Raw genomic sequence first — 21,976 nt, 5'->3', positions numbered from 1 at the left:
CCTTTGCCTCCGTCCTTTGGGGAATGGAGTGCTGTGGCTTTTGTTTTGAGACAGCCATACTTCATAGGCTAGGCTGACCTGGGATTCACTCTGTAGCTGGGAATTAGCTCACAGTACTACCTCTGCCTCCTGAGCACTGGGATCACAGCCATGAGCTCTACACTGGGCTTTGAATGAACATTTCTTCAGTGGCTTCCCACCACACCTCCTGGGAGCTGTTCCTTTCCCCTGGCCTTCTGATTTCTGCTCTTTCTACCTCTCATAGTTGAGGCAGAGCTGGAGGAGCCTCCATAATGTGCCCACAGTCTGTGCTAAGGAGTGAGGCATTTTTGAGTCTTAACTCCAAGGCTTTGCCACTGTCCTGCTGTCCGTTGTTGAAAGGACCCTGAAGGTAGAGATGGCATCATGTGTTCACTGACTAGCATGCTCCAAGCACTGGTTTTGGAAGCCCCTGGGGTTTCTCAGAATAAACCCAGCATAAGGTGGGAAGATCAGGAATTCAAGGTCATTCTTAGCTACATAGCAAGTTTGAGGCCAGTTTGGGCTACCAGAGACCTCTGCCATTAAGAAAAAAAAAAAAAAATCCCCTGACCCAGATAGAATGAGTCTTTGAGCTGGGAGTGGTAGCACACACCTTTAATCTTAGCACTTGGGAATCAGGATGGTCTCTGAGTTACACAGAGTTACTCTGAGTTCCAGGACAGCCAGTGTACCTAGCAAGACCCTGTCTCAAAAAAAAAGAATCTTTAGTATGTTTCTGTGGTACCAGGCTGACCCAGTCCGGAAAGCACAGCCTGCATGTTGAGGTTGTTTTGGGGAAAGGGTGATAGGGGAGCTGGCCTGGCACAGGGTACACGAGAGCAAGAACATGCTAACTTTCTTGGGGTACTCCAGGAAAGCCCTTATGAAGTAACAGTTAACCAGGGAAAGGCAAATGTTCATAGACAAATGGAATGGTTTTTTTTTTTTTTTTTTTTTTTTGGTTTTTTTGAGACAGGGTTTCTCTGTGTAGCCTTGCGCCTTTCCTGGAACTCACTTGGTAGCCCAGGCTGGCCTCGAACTCACAGAGATCCACCTGGCTCTGCCTCCCGAGTGCTGGGATTAAAGGCGTGCGCCACCACAGCCCGGCTGGTTCTCTTTTTTGAAACAGGGTATCTTGAATTCTATATTTTGCTGAGGAGGATCCTGAACTGTTGATCCTTCTGCCTCCACTTCTCAAGTGCTAAGATTATGGGTATGAACCACTGTGTTCAGTCTTCAAAATGTGGTGTGTATGATGCATATCTGTTGCTGGTGTTTTTTTTGTTTTTTGTATTTTTGTTTTTCAAGACAGGGTTTCTCTGTAGCTTTGGAGTCTATCCTGGATCTCACCCTGTAGACCAGGCTGTCCTCGAACTCACGGAGATCCACCTGCCTCTGCCTCCCAAATGCTGGGATTAAAGGCGTGTGCCACTACCGCCTGGCTGCCAATGGTTTATAGAATATAAAATCGTATTAATTAAATTTGTCACATTAAACATCAGAACTCTAGGGCTGGGGATATAGCTCAGTGGTAAAAAACACTTCCCTAGAATACCTTAGGCCCTGAGCTTTAACCCCAGCACCACACAAACAGATTCACTGAATAAAGCTTAGAACTCTAGCGGCTGGAGATGAAGCTCAGTCGGTAGCGTTTCTGTCTAGCATGTGTGAAGCCCTGGGTTCAGTCCTAGTATCACAGAAACCAGGTGTGGGGATGCATGCCTCTCTTTCAGCATCTTAGCTTGAAGCAGGAGGAGTTTTGAAGCCAGCCTGGGCTGTATGACTCCCTCCTCATCCACCCCCCATAGATACAGGGGTTGGAGGGGGACTTGAATAGAATGGCAGCATCTTACTCGGCTACTATTCATCCTGTTTTATTGCTTTCTCCTTTAGACTTTATGATGCATTATAGCAGTGTCCTGATTCTGAAAGTTTCTATGTGTGTGGATCCCAGAATTTACTGAGAGATGGAAGAGCCTCAGAAAAATGACCTGAACACGACAGGGCTGGAGGAAGAGAGTCCCGTCAAAAGCACCGGCCCTCAGATTTCTGTTAGTGAATTTTCCTGCCATTGCTGTTATGACACCCTGGTTAACCCCACCACCTTGAACTGTGGCCATAGCTTCTGCCGGCACTGCCTAGCTTTATGGTGGATGTCTTCAAAGAAGACAGAGTGTCCAGAATGCAGAGAAAAATGGGAAGGTTTCCCCAAGGTCAACATTCTCCTCAGGTAACATTGGGTGATTGGCAGCATGGATGTGCTGTATGGTTTCTCTGTGGGAACTGCAGTTTGAAAAGGAGCAGGCTCAGGGCAGATCATTCTAGGAGCTGGGAACCAAAAAACCAGACTCCTTTTCTCATGTGCTCCATGTGCCCCATGCCAGCGCCTCTGTTTCTGCTGTTGCTTTAGCAACAAGCCCAGCCTTTCTCAGATCGGTAGAGACCATTAACCCAGCATTGGCCATAACTGTTGGCTTTACTTTGCCTAAAGATTAGTCTTACTTGGAAGGAGGGCTCCCTGATTTTATGTAATTGAAAATGAAAAGAGCCCTCTGGGGGCCAGCAAGATGACTCCATGAGTAAAAGACATTTAACTGCCAGTTCTGACAACTCAAGTTTAATCTCTTGGATCCACATGGTGGAAATTGTCCTCCAACCTCCAGCATGTGCCATGGAGAGAAAAATGGGAAGGTTTCCCTAAAGTCAACACATTCATAAACACACACAAAAGAAATAAATGTAATAAAAATATTTTTAGAAAGAGCCCTAAATTCCCTGATAGGTAGTTTGGCTCTCAGAGCTCATACAGCAGACCAACCTGGTAAGTCAGCACTTTCCTCATCAGGGAAGCTTCTTATAGCAGACAGATGCTGCTGCTGAAGTCCAAAGCTGCTAGACTTAGCGGAGAATCAGTGACTGTGGCACTCAGCTCCAGTTGATTGTAACCCAACCCTACACCTAAGGCTCAGGGAAAATCATGGAAAGATTGGAGGGCCAGGATACTTGGTGTGAGTTAGTGTCTTTGAGACATGACAAAGGAGCTACAGCCATGAAATCTGAAAACTTTCTGCCTAAGCCAGACCTGACTAAGCAAGCACACCACCACTTGACAGTTGACATGCCAGTGTGGTTGGGGAAATTTCTCAAGTCTTACCCCTAGATCAAGAGCTACTGGCAATCAGTGGCTGCTGAGAGGAAGGAATCAGTGTTCTCCAGGGGCAAGCTCACTGATCAGTCATCCTTTTCCCAATGGTCAGCCTTCAACACATGTATACTTGAACAACACTAAATGGACTCATTGGGTTTTATATATAAAACATTAATAAAGAAGTCATTAATTGTGTTTGTTTGCTTGTTTTAAGACAGGGTTCCTCTGTGTAACAGCCTTGGCTGTTCTGGAACTCATTTTGTAAACCAGGCTGGCCTTGAACTCACAGAGATCCACCTGCCTCTGACTCATGAGTGCTGGGATTAAAGGCGTGCGCCACCACTTCCCTGGCAGAAGTCATTAATTTTAAGGGGAGGAATTGGAGAAGACGGAAAGGTGCAAATGGTGTAAATTCAGCATTCATATATGAAATTCTCAAAAAAAATTTAATTAAAAAGAAACTAGATTTTCTTCTGTCAAAGAATAGAATACTGTTTCCAACTGACTTCATTTTCCATTTCTATAAACTTTTTTGTTTTTTTTTTGTTTTTTTGTTTTTGTTTTTTCAAGATGGGGTTTCTCTGTGTAGCTTTGGATCCTGTCCTGGAACTCACTCTGTAGCCCAAGCTGGCCTCAAAACCATGGTAACCGGCCCTACTTGGCCTCCTGAATGCTGGGGCTGCAAGTGTTAACAGCCATGTCTAGATTATTGTTTATATTATTTTACAAAGATTCAAAATTAGTAATCAAGCTAAAGACCTCTCCTCCCTCACCTCAGAATTCTTTCCTTTTTCTGCAGAGTAATTTCAGAGACTTAATTGTAACTTCATTCAGATTTATAAAACTTTTTTTTTTCAAAACCGGGGTTCTCTGTCTAACAGTCCTATCTGTCCTGGAATTCACTTTGTACACTAGACTGGCCTCAAACTCACAGAGATCCACCGATTTATGACTCCTGAGTGGAGAGGGTAAAGGCATGTGCCACACCACCCATGCCAGATTTTTAACACTTTTGAAGAGGCTAGAGAAAGAACTCAGGAGCTATCACCGACTGCTTCTGCAGAGGACCTGGTTCAGTTCCCACCTCTAGGGATGGTGCCCATTGTAGCTAGAGTTTTTCTACCTTGCCCACAGTCAGGACAAATTTCTGTCACCCGCCAATCCCACAGCCACTCAGACCCAACCAAGTAAACACAGAGACTTATATTGCTTACAAACTGTATGGCCGTGACAGGCTTCTTGCTAACTGTTCTTATAGCTTAAATTAATCCATTTCCATAAATCTATACCTTGCCACATGGCTTGTGGTTTACCGGCATCTTCACATGCTGCTTGTCCTGGCGGCGACTGGCAGTGACTCCTTCTGCCTTCCATATATGTACTCAGGCACACACCTGAACACGAAATAAGTAAATTTGTAAAACAAAACAATGCCTTTTGAAGTAGAGAATGTTGGTACAGGAAGGGGATTCAGGAGTTTAGTCATCCTCCGCTATATGGGGAATTTAAGGCCAGCCTGGGCTACATGAGACCCTATTTCAAAAAATAAAAAAATAAAGACAAATACTTTTTAATATATGTGCTGACAGAAAAATGCTAGTATTTTTTACATTAGTGTTATATTATCAGCATGGCACTGCAATATACTGTTGTCATCCAGCATTATGTGCATCCTAGATTATCTAACTTGACACACAGTGGCCCAGTAGGTAGGTACATTTATAAAAATATATAGTATTCCACTGTAAAAATTCAGTATTGTTGGCCAGGTGGTGTTGGCACACGCCTTTAATCCCAGTACTCGGGAGGCAGAGCCAGGCCGATTTCTGTGAGTTCAAGGTCAGCCTGGTCTATAGAGCTAGTTCCAGGACATTCTCCAAAGCTACACAGAGAAACCCTGTCTGGGGGGGGGGGGAGGCAGTATTGTATTTTAGGCTCAGCAGGTAATAGTACTTGCCACTCAAGCATGATGACCAGAGTTCAATGATGGAACTCCTGAAAGCTGTTATCTAACCTCCACACATGCATTGCTACACTCAAACACACATCGAAAACATATGCACATAATCATTGGAAGTAATTTTTTTTAAGTCAGTCTCACTGTGTCACCAGGCTATCCTGTAACTTTCTATGTAGACTAGGCTAGCGTGGAACTCAGAGTTCTGTCCCTGGAGTGCTGGGATTAAAGGTATGTACACCACACCTGGCAATACGAGTGTGGCAAACTTCAGGGGCGGGGCTGTAGCTTAGTGTTAGCGCATGTTGCTACCATATATGAGGCCTTGGGTTCAAATGCCAGTACTTCCAGAAAAAACAAATCTGATGCAAATATTTCATGTAGCTGTTTTCTTAATGGTGGACATTAAGATTGTTCTTACGTTTATGCTTTTATCATGAAGCAGAACTCTTTGCTGCTCTCCTAGGCACCTATGTGGATTATGAAATGTTTGTATTGGTGGGTGTGGTCTCTGAATGCTATGTTTTGTCAAACTCTGTCCTATGATTTCTCTTCTCCACAGGGATGCCATTGAAAAGTTATTTCCTGATGCCATTAGAATGCGAATTGAAGACATTCAACAGAATAATGACATAGTCCAAAGTCTTGCAGCCTTTCAAAAATATGGGAATGATCAAAGCCCCTTAACTCCCAGCACAGGGCGAGTGAATCAGCAGAGAGGAGGGGGATTCTTCTCCGGCGTACTCACAGCTTTAACTGGTGTAGCAGTAAGTTTGGCTGTTTAATCTGCACCCTGTGCCACCCACAGGTAGCCCAGAAGTCAGTTCCTCTAACATCACTTAAAACAGTTGATGGTGTGACCATGTGTAACTCATTAAAATTGTATTGTATGTTGGTAACAGAGACCATTACAGTAGTCGGTGCCATTGGTAAGTGTTAGCTCTGTCCTGTTCAATCCTCCTGACCTGTGCAGTGAGTGGCATCATGATGAACCCTATTTTAGAACTGAGGAAAGGGGCAGAACAAGACTGAGAAACCATATCTACACTGATGCTAGACTCTTTTTTTTTAAGAATTTATTTATTATGTAAAGAGTGTTCTGTCTGCACATATCCCTGCAGGCCAGAAGAAGGCACCAGATCTCATAACAGATGGTTGTGAGCCACCATGTGGTTGCTGGGAATTGAACTTAAGATCTTTGCAAGAGCAAGCAGTGTTCTTAACCTCTGAGCCATCTCTCCAGCCCCATGCTAGACTCTTAAGAGGACTTACGGCACGGCCAGTGCAAAGACTTGTTGAACTCTTAAAGTTTTCCCCATAGGAAAGGCATGTGAGTTGGAGGGGTCAGGGATGCAGCTGTTCCTCAGCTGTCTGCTGGCTACCCTTTCCAGATCTCTCTGCCAGCCATGAGCAGAAATGAGTCTGAAGACATTGTGTCCTCACTTCACTAGGGCAGAGGTTCCCTGTTTTCCTCTATTCTCAGATTCAGCCCCTTCCATGCCCTGCCCCACATTCATATCCTCAGAAACTGACTTTTCCACTTCTGACAGCTGGTCTCCTTTCAGGTCATCCTGCTTGTGTATCACTGGCGCAGCAGAGATTCTGAGCATGGCCTCCTGGTGCACAAGGCTGTGGCCAAATGGACAGCAGAAGAAGTTGTCCTCTGGTTAGAACAGCTGGGCCCCTGGGCTTCTCTGTACAGAGAAAGGTTCTTATCTGAAAGAGTAAATGGAAGGTGAGAAAAAAAAAAATCTTCCACACCAGGCCAGGCATGGTGTTGCATACCTTTAATCCCAGAGGTAGTTGGGATCTCTGTCAGTTTGAGGCCAGCCTGGTCTACCTAGTAAGTTCTAGTCTAGCCAGGGCTACATAAAGAAATGCCATCAAAAACAAAACCCTCTGGCATACAGCCATGTTTGTAGATGACTTTATTGAGATACATTCTACCTGTCACAAATCCTTGTAGAAGTGTAGAAACGTGTTGTTGGAATTTTTTTTTTTTTTTTTAACTCTTTGGCTCTTTTGGAGTCCTGCCACCCAGCTCCCAATTCACATGGAGTCTTATTCTTTTTTATGAATGCCGGGCCTAAGCTTGACTTGTTTCTAGCCTGCTTTTTTTAAATTATCCCATCTGCCTTTTGTCTCTAGGCTTTTATCTTTCTCTATACCTTTCTTTACTTCTTATTCTGTGGCTTGCTGTGTAGCCGGGTGGCTGGCCCCTGGGGTCCTCCTCCTTCTCCTTTTGCTCCTAGATCTCTCTTCCTATTCTCTCTGCCTGCCAGCCCCACCTGTCCTTTCACCTGCTTTCCTATTGGCTGTTCAGCTCTTTATTAGACCAATCAGGTATTTTAGACAGGCAAAGTAATACAGCTTCACAGAGTTAAACAAATGCAACGTGAAAGAATGCAGCACACCTTTGCATCATTAAACGTCATTATGAAATCTACTACTTCATAGCTAACTTTATTCTCCTAATGGAAATATTTGTTCTTGCAGCCATCTTCCCATGTGGAATGGAGTCCACAGGGCAGGTGCTGTGCTATCTTCGTCCTGGAGACATCTATTACATTCCAGGCACAGGGTCACACAGAAGCCTCTGCTGAGCCAGTTGTTGCTGTGTATGCATCTAATTCCAGCACTTAGAAGGCTAAGGAAGGCCCGAAGACTGTAGTTAGAGACTTGCCTATGCTGAGCAAGACCCTGTCTTAAATAAAACAAACATATTTGCCAAATATATTTCCATGGCAATTCTTACTGAGCTTTGCATTTTATGTCTGTCAACGACTGGTTTGATTTTCCTTATTGTGATGCCTGTAAATTGTATGGGCCTATAGCCTTTTGGTAACTATATGTTTATGTTCTATGGCAATTTTCATGTCGTAAAATCATCTGACCTTTAATATTTGAAAGTACTGATCTATAAAATAATTTGTTAATGGAAAAAAAAAAACAAATGTTCCACACATAAACAGATGTAACATGTCTGAATATTCCACAGTAAACATGGGTTTGTAATGTCTTCACAGATATGTACAATCAGTCTACCTTCAGAACAATTTCTTGACTCCCAAAAGAAAACTCTTCCCTTTCCTGGTCCATCCTCACTCCCTTCTCCCTCAGCAGATACCATTTATCTTTATCCAGAAATATATTTGACTATGGTTTTTGCATATTAATGTAATCATACAATATGTAACCCTTTTGTGTTTTTCACTCGGCATAATTTCAGGGTTCACACGTGAGAAAAAGCATGCATCTGTGCTTTATTCTGTGTCTTTAAAACTCCCTTGTATGGATAGACCAGATTGTGAGTTCTTCACTTGATGAGCATTTGAGTTGATTCCATTTGAGTGCTGCTAAGGTCATTCATGCACAAAGTTTTGTGTGTTCTGGGAACTCTCTTGGAGAAGAATGGCTGCATCATAGGGTCAATCTGTTTACTTTTCAGAGACATTGTTGAACTGTTTTCCACAGGGGCTGAACCATTTTATATCAGTGACATTTTAACTTCTGTGTTACCCCCTCATTATGAAAGTAATATTACATTAAAAATATAATGTAAGACATTGTGACCTCAAAAGTACAATGTGTTTATGTTGCCACTCTTCACAGAATATTGCTGTTAATATCATAATAGACATAACTGAGCATGGTGGTACATAGTTGTCATCTCAGCACTTGGAGGTAGGAGGTTTGGTAGGAGGGTCAGAGATCAAGGTCAAACTGATATACATCATACCCTATCTCAAAAAAACAACTTATTAGACATCTTTCCAATTCTGACTGTATTTCCTTGGTGGGGTGTCCTGCTGGGGGTCACACAGGGCTTTGAACAGCCAACTCCTCTCTGCCATTGAAGCCCTCCGCAGCCGTGGCTGTTCTGTGTTTATGCAGGAAGGAACCGGTGTCAAATTCTCTATTGCTGAACTTTATCCCATCATACGAGGATGGTTTAACACTGAGTCATTGTAGAGATAGATTATTGGGGTTTTGTTTGTTTTCTTTTTACATTTTGTTTTGTTTTCTCATTTTATTTACTTTTTTAGATAGTGACTTTTAAATTTATTTATTTTTATGTGTATGTGGTTTTTACCTCCATTTTTGTCTACGCACCATGGTTATGCCTGGCACCTTCGGAGGCCAGAAGATGGTCTTCAGATCCCCTTACATATAGTCATGAGCCACCATATCAGAACCTAGGTCCTCTGGAAGACCAGCCAGGGCTCTTAACTGCTCAGCTATCTTGCTAGTCCCTAGATAATTGTTTATTGATGAGGAAAATAAGTAAGGGATTTAGAACTTTCATTAAGTTGAATCAGTATCCCAATACACTGTTTTTTGAGATTGAGATCTCGGTATGTTGCCCAGGTTGGCATCAGACTTAACCATTCTGTTGTGTCAGCCTTCCAAGTCGCTAGTATTACAGATACGCATTATTGAACCCAGCTAAAACAACCACTCTTAATGTAATAAGTTGGATTTCCTTCTGGTTTTCTCCTACACATACCCTTTTAAAAATAAAGTAATATATGACAACAGGAATCTGTAGTTGACAGATTGGAGGTTTAAGAATAAACACCCTGATGTGCCTAAGGCAAGTCACTTTATTTCTGAAGCCAGTTTCTGATCCACAAAATGGGCATGATGTTAAATAGATAATGACAATAGTGTGTGGAAATATTTCCTATGGTAATTGGCTGGTAGTAAGCAAACTGCTCTTGGCAGTCATCAGGACAGCTGCCTGCATTTAACATCCTGCCTTTCCAAGCCTACATATTTGCACAGTAGGGCAGAACTCAGTGTTTAAGGTAGGCATCTTGTGTATAATCTCAGAAGTCATCTTTACCCCTCCCCACTCCAGGTTGCTTTTAACTTTGACAGAGGAAGAATTTTCCAGGGCACCATACACCATAGAAAACAGGAGCCACCGAAGAGTCATCCTCATGGAGCTAGAGCGGGTGAGAACTCTGGGTGTGAAGCCACCCCAGAATCTCTGGGAGTACAAGGTAAATTCTCATTTGTTTGTTTTTTAAATGAAAAAAAAGGGGGGGGGGCTAGAAAACCACTAGCAATTATCTTCCTGCTCATTATATAACTTAAGAAAGAAAGCATTGTGGACCTTGAAGCCACAAGTCCTACCCCTCTCCAGAGGCACTATGTTCCTGCCGTGGAGGCTGCACAATCCTCTCAGGCCTCTGTTCACAGGATTCAGTGTTTCACAGGCAATATGCAAGAAGCATGCATAGTCTTCTGCAAATAGCTGCTTCTCTCTGGGGCTCCAGTTCATTCTGTTTCTCTTTAATCTTTCACTGGACATGTATGTGACAATTATGGATTTTCCTGTTGGTGGACAGTAGCAACTTTTCTGTTTTCACTGTCACTAACAGTGTTGCTTTGGACATTCTCATCATTCTTGAGCTCATATACACAGGTGATTATTGCAGTATATGTAGAGGAGTGGAATTATTAAGTCACAAATAATACACAGCTTCATCTTACTATATTTGATAACTTGATTTCAAATGACTGTATCATTTGATTCTTCTTCATAGACAGAATGTAATGTATACTGCACTAAAGAACAAGTATCTGGAATATTCAAACATGCATATTGAAAGAGACATTGTGAAGAAAGATAAAACCATATAATGCTTACACATACAGTGGGAAATGCTTGTAGTTTAAGAGGTAAAAATGGAACAGTCAAGTGGCTTTTATCCATTCTTGATATAAAGTGAAAGAGCCCACTCATGTTTGTAGCTCCTGAATTGAGCCTTTTTAGTAGATCGTTTGTTAATAACATCCCAATGTAAACTGCACTGGCTTTGGGGGTGGGGTGTTGTTTTGTTTCTTAGACACAGTCTGTCTTTGTAGTCCAAATTGACCTAGAACTCACTGTTCTCCTGCCTCAGATTCCTCAGTGCTAGGATTACAGACATGCACCACCAAGTCTGAATGGGAAAAAAATATATTTAATGTAATTGGTCATAGCAGTACATTAAAAACAACCTAAGGGAGCCAGGTGGTGGTACATGCCTTTAATCCCAGCACTTGGGAGACAGACACAGGTGGATCTCTGAATTGAGACCATCCAGGTCTGCAGAGGGAGCTACAGGATAGTCAGAAAAAAACTATCAAAAAACCAAAACCAGCCAAACAAACAACAACAACAACAAAAAACAATCTAAGGGTCTGGGGAGATGGCTCAATGGGTAACGTGCTTTTTGTGCAAGCATGAGCTGAGTTCAGATTCCCAGCATCCATGGTGAAGCAAGGCATGGTGGCCTATGTGTGTAACCCTAGTTCTAATGGATCGGAAACAGGTGGATCCCAAAGTCTTGTTGGCCAGCCAGCCTAGTCAAATTGGTAGGGTTTAGGTTCAGTGAGAAAATGTAACAAAAATAAGAAATAGAAGAGGTCACCACTGTTGACCTTTGACCTCTGCACACAGGGGAGAACATCTTCACAAATATGAGCACATAAACCACAAACACACACACACAGAGAAAGAAATTTGTGCCCATCATCAGCAAAGTTAAATAACAGACACAGACATACAAACATCCACTGAAAAAGGGAATGTGTTAATGAGGAGATCACAGGGGTAGCTTAGTGGTAGATCTTAGCATACCTGCACAAGGAGCCTTTGTTCAATACCCAGCACATGGATGGATGATTGGTTGGTTGGTTGGTTGGTTGGTCGGTTGCTCTATCAAGAGATAGGCAAACAGATAGAAATCTTTTTTTGAGGCAAAATCTCACTGTTGTCTAGACATGACTAGAACTTGCCATCCTCCTGCTTTGGGCTCCCAGTTGCTAGGATTACAAGCCTTCATCCCCAGGCTTGACTCTTGTTTGTTTGAGATAGGGTCTCACCGTTGTAGCCCTGGGTGTCCTACTCACTCACTCTGTAGACCAGGCTGGCTTCAACCTCACAGAGATCCGCCTGCCTCTGCCTCCTAGGTGCTGGGATTTAAGGCATGTGCCACATTGGCCAGCATCGTGCTTGACTCCTAAAATTAACCTTTCTTAAAATTTATCCCAAGTTAAGTGGTGGTGGCACACGCCTTTAATCTCAGCACTTGGGAGGCAGAGCCAGGCAGATCTCTGTGAGTTCAGGGCTATAGAGTGAGTTCCAGGAAAGGTGCAGAACTACCCAGAGAAACCTTGTCTTGAAAAACCAAAAAAAAAAAAAAAAAAAAAAAATCATAAGTTTTTTTTTTTTTAATTTATCCTAATTTTTGAAGAATGGGTATGTATGGAGTTACTCACTTGGAAATTTGTACAGTATACCCCAACAAATGGGCTCTATATTACACAAAAGATTGGCGGCAAAAGTCATGGGACTTTGAAGGAGTGTAGGTGGTCCTGTCTGTCTTGTCCTCTGCAGGCTGTCAACCCAGGCAGGTCCCTGTTCTTACTGTACGCCCTCAAGAGCTCCCCAAGGCTTGGCTTGCTGTACCTGTACCTGTTTGACTACACAGACTCCTTCCTACCCTTCATCCATACCATCTGCCCTCTGCAGGAAGACAGCTCTGGGGAGGACATCCTCACCAAGCTTCTGGTAGGTCTACAGAGTTCCTGGAAAAGGTAATTTGGTATGGGACAGAAAAAAAAACAATATTTTTATTTAAATCAGGTTGATTATGAATACAATCTCGGGGGTTGGGGATTTAGCTCAGTGGTAGAGTGCTTGAAGGCCCTGGGTTCAGTCCTCAGCTCCAGGAAAAAAAAAAGAATACAATCTCTTTCTAAAGAAAAAAGGGGATATGATATAGATATGATAGGATAAAAGGGTAGATTATTGAACCTACTTTTAAAGAACAATTTGCTTAAAAATGTTATACATTGCTATGGATTTTAGTTTATTGATACAAATTTAAAGTTAATTTTGTTATACTGTATATATTTCTATTCTCATTTAAGGTATTATGTTTATGTAACTCATTTAGATTGTAATGGATAATTTAGAAAAACAGATTAATAATTAGTCATCTATGATAGTCAAACTTGTAGCATGTTAGTTAAGTTTTCTAGGTATATATAGATATATTTCAGATGGTAGATAATCTTCAAATACTTCAAAGACCCACAGAATATGGCATTTAAAATGTTTTAAAAATTTAGACTTTCTGGACAATGAGACATGTCTGATCCTGGCAGCTTCAGAGAGGAGGATGGGCATTGAAGACACTCTATATAGAGTTTATCTTCTTGGCAAAAATAGCCATTTGGGCAAGAAACTGTTCTTGCCTGGACTGCTTAATCAACTGGACATGCAGGACCCATAGGAAGGTGACCACTGAACTTTGCTTGGCGAAATGGTCCTTAAGGTTCCTGCTTCACAGAGGAAACTGCCAGACATTCTACAGGACACAGAGAGAAAAGACTGAGAGACTCTAAGCCTGTGGGCTGAGGACAGATGCCCCTACTTACAAAGAAACATTAAATGACTGTTCAGGCTGCCAGCTGTCTCTTTCCACCCTGCAAGACTCCCAAAAGTTGTTTGTGTCCTTCTTCCAGTTCTCACATAATATTATATCCTTCTGGGGCCTTTGATGTAGTTGAAGACTAGATTGTTATTTCCTCAGTTATGATAAAAGATAAGTTAGATATGAAACCTTAGACTCACAAATATAGATAGGCTATCTTCTTTAATTTTACCAAATACAAATAGGCTAGATATTATAACTAGACTAGAGATCATAACTGTAATTCTTGCTAGATAACTGTTTTGTTATATGTAATTTTACTATATGAAAGTTAAAACCTTCCTTTTAAAAAAAAAACAGAAAAGAAAAGGGGAAGTGCTGTGGATATCGCTCTGTATAAATAAAATGCTCATTGGCCAGTAGCCAGGCAGGAAGTATAGGCGGGACAAGCAGAGAAGAGAATTCTGGGAAGTGGAATGCTGAGGCAGAGAGACACTGCCAGCTGCTGCCATAACAAGGAAGATGTAAGGTACTGGTAAGCCATGAGCCACATGGCAAAGTATAGATTAATAGAAATGGGTTAATTTAAGATAGAAGAACTAGATAGCAAGAAGCCTGAGCCATTAGGCCAAACAGTTTAAATAATATAAGCCTCTGAGTGATTATTTTATAAGTGGGCTGTTGGGCTGCCGGGCTTGGCGGGTCCTGGAGAGAAAACTGTAGCTACAGTAATTCTACCATACCTCAGTGTCATACGGAGAGTACACCAGCCTTTGTGTAATTTTGCAGGGAGAGTTCCCTGAAGAAGAAAAGAAAGACTGGCCCTCTCCTGGAAACCAGCTTTGTTTTCTGCACTATCCAGCCAGAGTGATGGCCCTTTTAATCTTGAAATTTTTTTTTTTTAAAGAATTGCTTCTGTTGCAAAAGAAGTTATTGTAGGTCCAGAACATCCTAAGAGATTAGATGTATGGGCTTTCAAATTTGGCAGGACCACTAAAGGGTAGTAATTAGCCTACTACAAAGTAGGGTTTGGATCTTCTCTGAAGGCCTCACAGTAGTAAGCCGTGGTCCAGGGTATAACGACTCGCATCCACCAATTGTTTCTGCCATGTCATGTGTCATCGCCCAACTCCTGTGGGACTCATTTTACTGGGACGGCTTCTCTGATTCTACTTGGTCATTTGAGAATAATGTCCTTTGCTTTGCTACTGTTGGATTAATTATTATAGTCTGTCTTTTTTCAAAAAGTGTCATGAATATAGGAAGATCCAAACTCTGGCCCTCGTGCTTAACCATTAAGCCGTTTTCTAGCCCCATCCTTATCTATTTTAAGATGAATTATTACAAGGGAGATTGATACATTAATATTCTATTTTAAGCCATCCACGTGCTTTTAATCCTAGAACTCTGAACTGAGGCAGGGAAAATGTGAGTTCAAGGCCATCTAGAGCTATATAAAAAGATGCTGTCTGGAAAAAATATATAGATTGTTAAAGGGGCGTGTGCGTATGTGCATACAATGTCAACATCACTTGTGTAAGTCGGTCCTGTGATTGGGACTGTGTGTGTGATTCTTGAAGGACCTGAGGGAGCCCACATGGAGGCAGTGGAGAGAATTCCTTGTCAAGTACTCCTTTCTCCCGTACCAGCTGATTGCAGAGTTTGCCTGGGACTGGCTGGAGGTCCACTACTGGACATCACGCTTCCTTATCGTCAATGCCATGCTGCTCTCTGTTCTGGAGTTGTTCTCTTTTTGGAAGATCTGGTCGAGAAGTGAGCTGAAGTAAGTGCCTTTCTGTGGTTGATGGTTGGAGCAACAAGGGGTAGTAAAGAACACCAGAGAGGAAGTCCTTGACAGTATCCTTCAGGCTGCGGTGATTCTGTGCTGGAGAGAGGGAGGGGGCTCGGCAGTCCAGAGCAAGGGCTGCTCTTGTAGAGGACTGAAGTTCAATCCCCAGCACCCACATCAGGCAGCCTACAAAAGCTTGTAACTCCAGCCCCAGGAATCTGACATCTTCTTCTGGTCTCTGAGGGCACTGCATTCATGTGCAGAAACCCATGCATGAACTCATTCATACATATACACATAATTAAAATAAATAAATAAAAATAAGTCTTTAAAAATATTCTGCCTAGACTCCTCAGGCTCTGGTCTGACAAATACTGCTTAATCAGCAAATAAGAAAGTTCTGTCGGGGCTGGAGAGATGGCTCAGCGTTTAAGAGCACTAGCTGTTCTTCCAGAGGTCCTGAGTTCAATTCCCAGCAACCACGTGGTGGCTCACAACCATCCATAATGAGATCTAGCATACATGCAGGCAGAACACTGTATACATAATAAATAAATAAATAGATGGGTGAGAGAAAGAAAGAAAGGGAGGGAGGGAGGGAGGGAGGGAGGGAGGGAGGGAGGGAGGGAGGGAGGGAGGGAGGGAGGAAGGAAGGAAGGAAGGAAGGAAGGAAGGAAGGAAGGAAGGAAGGAAGGAAGGAAGGAAAGGTAGTTGCTGTGTCCAGGAGGCAGACTGCACTGTGTGTGGTGGTCTGGTTTTGTTAGAGTCTGTCTAAGTTAGGTTTCTATTGCTGTGATAAAACACCATGACTAAATCAACCTGGGGAAGTCCAGCGTGGTGGCACATGCCTTTAATCCCAGCCCTTGGGAAACAGGCAGACAGATCTTTGGGACCTTGGTCTACATAGTGAGTTCCAGGCTAGACAGAGCTACAAAGCAGGATCCTGTCTCAGAATAAAGAGATAAATACATAAAAATAAAAACCTAAAAACTAGTCCGGCAGTGGTAGCACACGTCTGTAATCCCAGTACTCGGGAGGCAGAGGCAGGCAGATCTCTGTGAGTTCAAGGCCAGCCTGGTCTACAGAGCTAGTCCAGGACAGGCTCCAAAGCTATAGAAACCCTGTCTTGAAAAACCAATTAAAAAAAAAAAAAAAACTGTAGCTAGAGTTTTCCTGCCTTGCCCACAGTCAGGACAAATCTTTGTCACCCACCAGTCCCACAGCCACTCAGACCCAACCAAGTAAACACAGAGACTTATATTGCTTACAAACTGTATGGCCGTGGCAGGCTTCTTGCTAACTGTTCTTATATCTTAAATTAATCCATTTCCATAAATCTATACCTTGCCACATGGCTCGTGGCTTACCGGCGTCTTCACATGCTGCTTGTCCTGGCGGCGACTGGCAGTGACTCCTTCTACCTTCCTGTTCTTTCTTTTCTCCTCTCTGTTAGTCCCACCTATACTTCCTGCCTGGCCACTGGCCAATCAGTGTTTTATTTATTGACCAATCAGAGCAACACATTTGCCATACAGAACATCCCATAGCACAACACAAAGAGCCAGGCACAATAGTGCATGCTTATAGTCCCAGCTACTCAGAACCCTGAGGCAGGAGGTAACAGGGTTGAGACAATAGTAAGATCCTGTGCTGACTAGTTTTTTGTTAACTTAGTACAAGCTAGAGATGAACTTCAATTGAGAAAATGTCTAAGATTGGCCTGTAGGGGGCTGGAGAGATGGCTCAGCAGTTAAGAGCACTAACTGTTCTTCCCAAGGACCTGGGTTCAATTCCCAGCACACACATGGCAGCTCACAACTATGTGTAACTCTGAGATCTGACACCCTCACACATATATGCAGGCAAAAAACCAACACACATAAAATTAATATTGATGAGCCAGACGGCGGCAGCGGTAGTGATGCATGCTTTTAATCCCTACACTTGGGAAGGCAGAGGCAGGTGGATCTCTGTGAGTTCGAGGCCAGCCTGGGCTACAGAGTGAGATCCAGGACAGGCACAAAGCTACACAGAGAAACCCTGTCTTTAAAAAAACAAAACAAACAAAAAACAACAACAAAAATGAGTACTGGTGAGGCAGAGGTGTTTCTCCAGATGTGGGAACAGACGAGATGACGGGGCAGACACCCTCAGTGCCCCACCATGTCCAAGCCTGCCCTCCACCACTCTTCTTTTCTTTTCAGGACAGTGCCCCAGAGGATGTGGAGCCATTTTTGGAAAGTGTCTACGCAGGGGCTATTCGTGGCCATGTTCTGGCCACTCATTCCTCAGTTTGTCTGCAACTGTTTGTTTTACTGGGCTCTGTACTTCAACCCAATTATTAACATTGATCTGGTGGTCAAGGAGGTCCGACGTCTGGAAACCCAAGTGTTATGATCAGCAGCAAGGTCCAGGAGAGCCCGTGAGTCTCCGTGACATCCAAGCTGTGACACTGAGAGAGGCAAGGAACTCATTTCTACCCCTGGTAAAGCAAGGTGCTGCCTCTGTGTCAAGGCTTCAGCCAGGTCCCCTCCTCCTCTGTTTCTTGGACCTTGGCATCTGACTGCTACCCAGGTCAGGTGGGACTCTTTGACTAATACTCAGCCACTCTTCTTACGTGTACTTAGAAGGCTCAGGCTACTCTGGCCAATTGGATGGAAGGTCGTGAACATAATTCAGAGTGACATGTCAGAAGACCTCCATAGGCTGGAGGTGGTGGCACACGCCTTTAATCCCAGCACTTGGGAGACAAAGGCAGGAGGATCTCTGAGTTCAAGGCCAGCCTAGTCTACAGAGAGAGTTCCAAGACAGCCAGGGCTACAGAGAAACCCTGTCTCAAAGCAAATGAAAATAAAAGAGAAGGCCATCGTGGTCTACTAGCCTTAACCTCATGGACTGACAGGCCCCCCGAAACCAGGCTTGTTGGGACCAGTCCTGTCCTGTGGGTCAAGTTTAGGAAAACAAGTATATAGAGTTTGGTCATAGGCATGGATAGTTACATATACAAAAGACAGAGGAAAACCCAGAATTCAATCACAGTTGCTTATTGAGTAGTGAATAGGTTTCAGCATAAACCCAGAGAAAGCTTCAGGCCGAGAGAGAATGATAGCTAGCTGTCTTGTTTCCTGTTTTGATCATTGGAAATTCAGTTCTCCTTTCTGTGAGCAGGGAGCTGAATCGGATTCCCATCAGGCTGAGCCTAGTCGGGTGACTGAGAGCACTGCGTGGGGTTTGTTTTGAAAAATTTTAATCTGCAGGATAAATCCAGTATAGTCTATTCAAGGAAACATTTTGTAAGCTGCTCTCACATCGTATAATACATACTCTTTATTGTCCTGTTCTGAAGTACAGCATCGGGTATAATTATACCAAGTGCTGCCATCCTAAATATGGAGTGAGCTGAAGGGTGACATTTATTTCTTGCCAGTGTGGACACAGCAGGTGTAGAGTGTGAGCTTGTCAGCTTTGGCCTTATGGAAACAAGCTTAAATCCAAAGAGAGAAAAAGAGAGAGAGAGAATGTGTGTGTGTGTGTGTGTGTGTGTGTGTGTGTGTGTGTGTGTGTATGTGTGTGTGTGTGTGTGTGTGTGTAGAGAGAGAGCGAGCAAGAGAGATAGACTTTGTAACTCATTAACCCTTTAAGATTTCACTTAAACTTTGCATTTGAAAGTTTGGGAAATTACTTGAAATAAAAATTAAAGATTTTTATACAAATAAAACCTCTATAGAGAAATCTGATTGCTGAGGAAATACAAGAAAAATCATGCATTGCTTGGTGTGTTATGACTCAATCACATTGAGTGGGGTGTTGAACCAAGATGCTGCTTAGTGATCTCTCCAGTGAAGGAAAAATGTTCTTTCCCAGTTTTCTCATGGAGCCCCAGCGCCCCCTGATTTTGTCTACATAAGACAGCAACTCTGTGGTTCAGGCACACGGTAGCATTTGTGCATTCCTGGAGACAACCCTGGAGATTCCTTCCTGCTTTTCTTCCCCGTGATGAAGTAGGGTGACTGACAAAAGTGATTAGTGGCTGTGCTAGGTTCGGTAGTGCCCAGGTTAGACCATAAGTAGCCAGCCTCCCGATATCCCATTCCCACCTATGACCTTCCATGCTGACCCCATGTACACCAATACCATATCTCAAAGATGAGCAATGCCCAGATCTGCTCTGGAGAAAGAGGAGGTGTGGCCTACAGCAACCAGATGGGCTGGTGCTCCAGCTTCTATTAGAGTGGGCATGCTCACAACCAGGACCACAGGCTTGCTCTAATCCTTGAGTCTTCCTACCCTTCCAGGGAGGCTTAGTGACATCAAAATGGAGGTGTCCATGTGAAACATTCAGACATCTCCAAATCTGAGCTTTATATAGCCCAGGCTGGCCTCAAACTGGTTCCATAGCCCAAGGTGATTTTAAGCTTCTGATCTTTGGGTCTCTAGAATTACAGGTGCATGTAACTACGCCCAGTTTTATGTGGTGTTAGTGATGGAACTCTAGGCTTTGTGCATGAAGGGCAAGCACTCTGCTAACTTAGCGACATCCCCTAGCCCAAAGGAAAATTTCTTCATACAGATCCTAAGAAACAGTTGACAATAGGAGATGCCTCTGGTATCCAAAAGTTGGCAGTACTAGAGATGGAACCCTGGGCTTTATTTGTGGTGAGGCAAGTGCCCTGCCACTGAGCCACACCCTCAGCCTAATACTGCTTTTTAAGAGGCATTAAATTTATGGCAGGGGCTGGAGAGATGGCTCAGAGGTTGAGAGCACTGCTTGCTCTTCCAAAGGTCCTGAGTTCAATTCCCAACAATCACATGGTGGCTCACAACCATTTGTAATGAGATCTGGTGCCCTCTTCTGGCCTGCAGGGATACATGCAGACAGAACACTATATATAATAAATAAATCTTTTTAAAAAATTATGACAGAAAAAGACTGAAAATAATAGGGCATAGTCCTAATTACATCTTCTAAAACTAGAAAAGCACAGTGCACATACACACACAACACACATATATAAAGGGGATTTATTAGAATGATTTACAAATTGTTGGATGACAGCTAATCCAACAATGGCTGGCTGTGAATGAAAAGTCCAAGAATCCAGTGGTGGTGCAGTCCAACTGGGTGAGCTGGGTGTCTCAGCTACTCTTCAGTATACACTGGAATCCCAAAGAAACAGGCTCTGATGCTACTGAAGGACTAGATTGCTAGCAAGGCAAGGTCGGGCAGGCAAAGAAAGGACCTCCTTCTTCCTCATCTATACAGGCTTCTAGCAGAAGGCGCGGCCCAGACTAAAGCTGTGTCTTCCCACCTCAGGATCCCAATTAAGGGGGATCCTCAAAGGATGTCACCTTTGAGGTGTCTTCCTATCTCCAAGGTCTGGATTAGAAGTGGATCTACCTACTTCAAATTAAGCAAAAATTTCTCATAGGTGTGTCTAACACTTTTGGATTTTAGTTAGGTCCAGGAGACAACCAAGAATAGCCATCACAAATCTACTCCTTGTTAACTTGACACATAATCATATGTCCTTAGGTCATGATTAATTAACAAATAAGAACAGCCAGGTCATAACACCTAAACATAACTATTCCACATACAATTAACAAATGCATTATATATTTAGCCAGTCATAATTATGCCTATCATAATATAACTATCACTTGTACAACCGAATACACATTAAATGTTGAGTAGTGTCCCTTGAGGGACATTCTTTTAGTATCTCAAACTTAAATATGATAACCATTGATATTCTCTTAATTGTTGTTATATCACATGATAAAGAAATTGAGGAAAAAACCAAGTATCTATACAAATGCTTTTTTTTTTTTTTGGTTTTTCAAGACAGGGTTTCTCTGTGTAGCTTTGCTCCTTTTCTGGATCTCACTCTGTAGCCCAGGCTGGCTTCGAACTCACAGAGATCTACCTGGCTCTGCCTCCTGAGTGCTGGGGTTAAAGGCGTGTGCCACCACTGCCCGGCTCAAAAGTTTTGTATACAGAATCACCACTAATTCCATTACTGTTCACAACTGGTGAATCAGGAAAATAAAATGCATTTATCTCCTTAAGTTTGTAATACAGTGCACAGCATGGGCTTTCAGTACTCTCCAAGCTCCCAGGAAAGGCTTCAGTAACTGGAGAGACTTTGGTAGCTGTAGGTGTTGGTGACTTGAAAGGTCTATTTCAGATACTTGAAAGATTCTTCCTTATACTTCTGTTGTTCTAGAACCACATCTGGTACCAGAATCTGTATTAGTCAGAGTTCTCTAGAGTAACAGAACTCTGTTTATAGAAAGGGGATTTATTCTGACAATGACTGCCTGTGTATGGAAGATCTAAGAATCCAGTAGTTGCTCAGTCTACAAGGCTGGATGTCTCAGCTGATCTTCAGTATACACTGGAATTCCAAAGAAGTAGGCTCTAAAGCCAGTGAAGGAATGGACTTGTGATCTAGAGTGAGGGTAAGCAGGCAGAGAGAGCAAAAGCTTCCTTCTTGTATTCCAAAACTTGGGAATGCTTTATCTTTATAAAGATTTTAATTGGTGGTGGGGGCGGGGGGCACGTGGGCACATGTACATGTGAGGGCAGGTACCTACAGAGGCCAGATGTGTCAAGCTTCTCTGGAGCC

The 21,976-nt window shown here is 43.1% G+C and overlaps 1 protein-coding gene across 5 annotated transcripts in view; it reads left to right on the top strand.

Moving 5' to 3' along the window:
• The window catches only part of Bfar (bifunctional apoptosis regulator), a 37,654-nt gene extending 18,589 nt beyond the window's left edge, over positions 1-19,065 (top strand). For 3 of the 5 annotated variants that reach the window (XM_006983886.4, XM_042283512.2, XM_042283515.2), the window contains exons 2-8: positions 1,915-2,251; positions 5,689-5,893; positions 6,692-6,861; positions 9,988-10,132; positions 12,517-12,690; positions 15,139-15,341; positions 17,552-19,065. In XM_006983886.4, coding sequence (XP_006983948.1) covers positions 1,989-2,251; positions 5,689-5,893; positions 6,692-6,861; positions 9,988-10,132; positions 12,517-12,690; positions 15,139-15,341; positions 17,552-17,744 — 1,353 coding nt within the window. In that variant the 5' untranslated portion in view covers positions 1,915-1,988 and the 3' untranslated portion in view covers positions 17,745-19,065. The remainder of the gene's footprint in view (positions 1-1,914; positions 2,252-5,688; positions 5,894-6,691; positions 6,862-9,987; positions 10,133-12,516; positions 12,691-15,138; positions 15,342-17,551) is intronic. The other 2 variants (XR_013053141.1, XR_013053142.1) reach the window with 1 other exon arrangement.
• The last annotated feature ends 2,911 nt before the right edge of the window (positions 19,066-21,976 follow it).

This window comes from Peromyscus maniculatus, chromosome 8 (genome assembly GCF_049852395.1).
Source record: "Peromyscus maniculatus bairdii isolate BWxNUB_F1_BW_parent chromosome 8, HU_Pman_BW_mat_3.1, whole genome shotgun sequence".
Lineage (NCBI taxonomy): Eukaryota > Metazoa > Chordata > Mammalia > Rodentia > Cricetidae > Peromyscus > Peromyscus maniculatus.
Note: the sequence above shows the minus strand (reverse complement) of the source record. Positions and strands in the feature narration are given on the sequence as shown.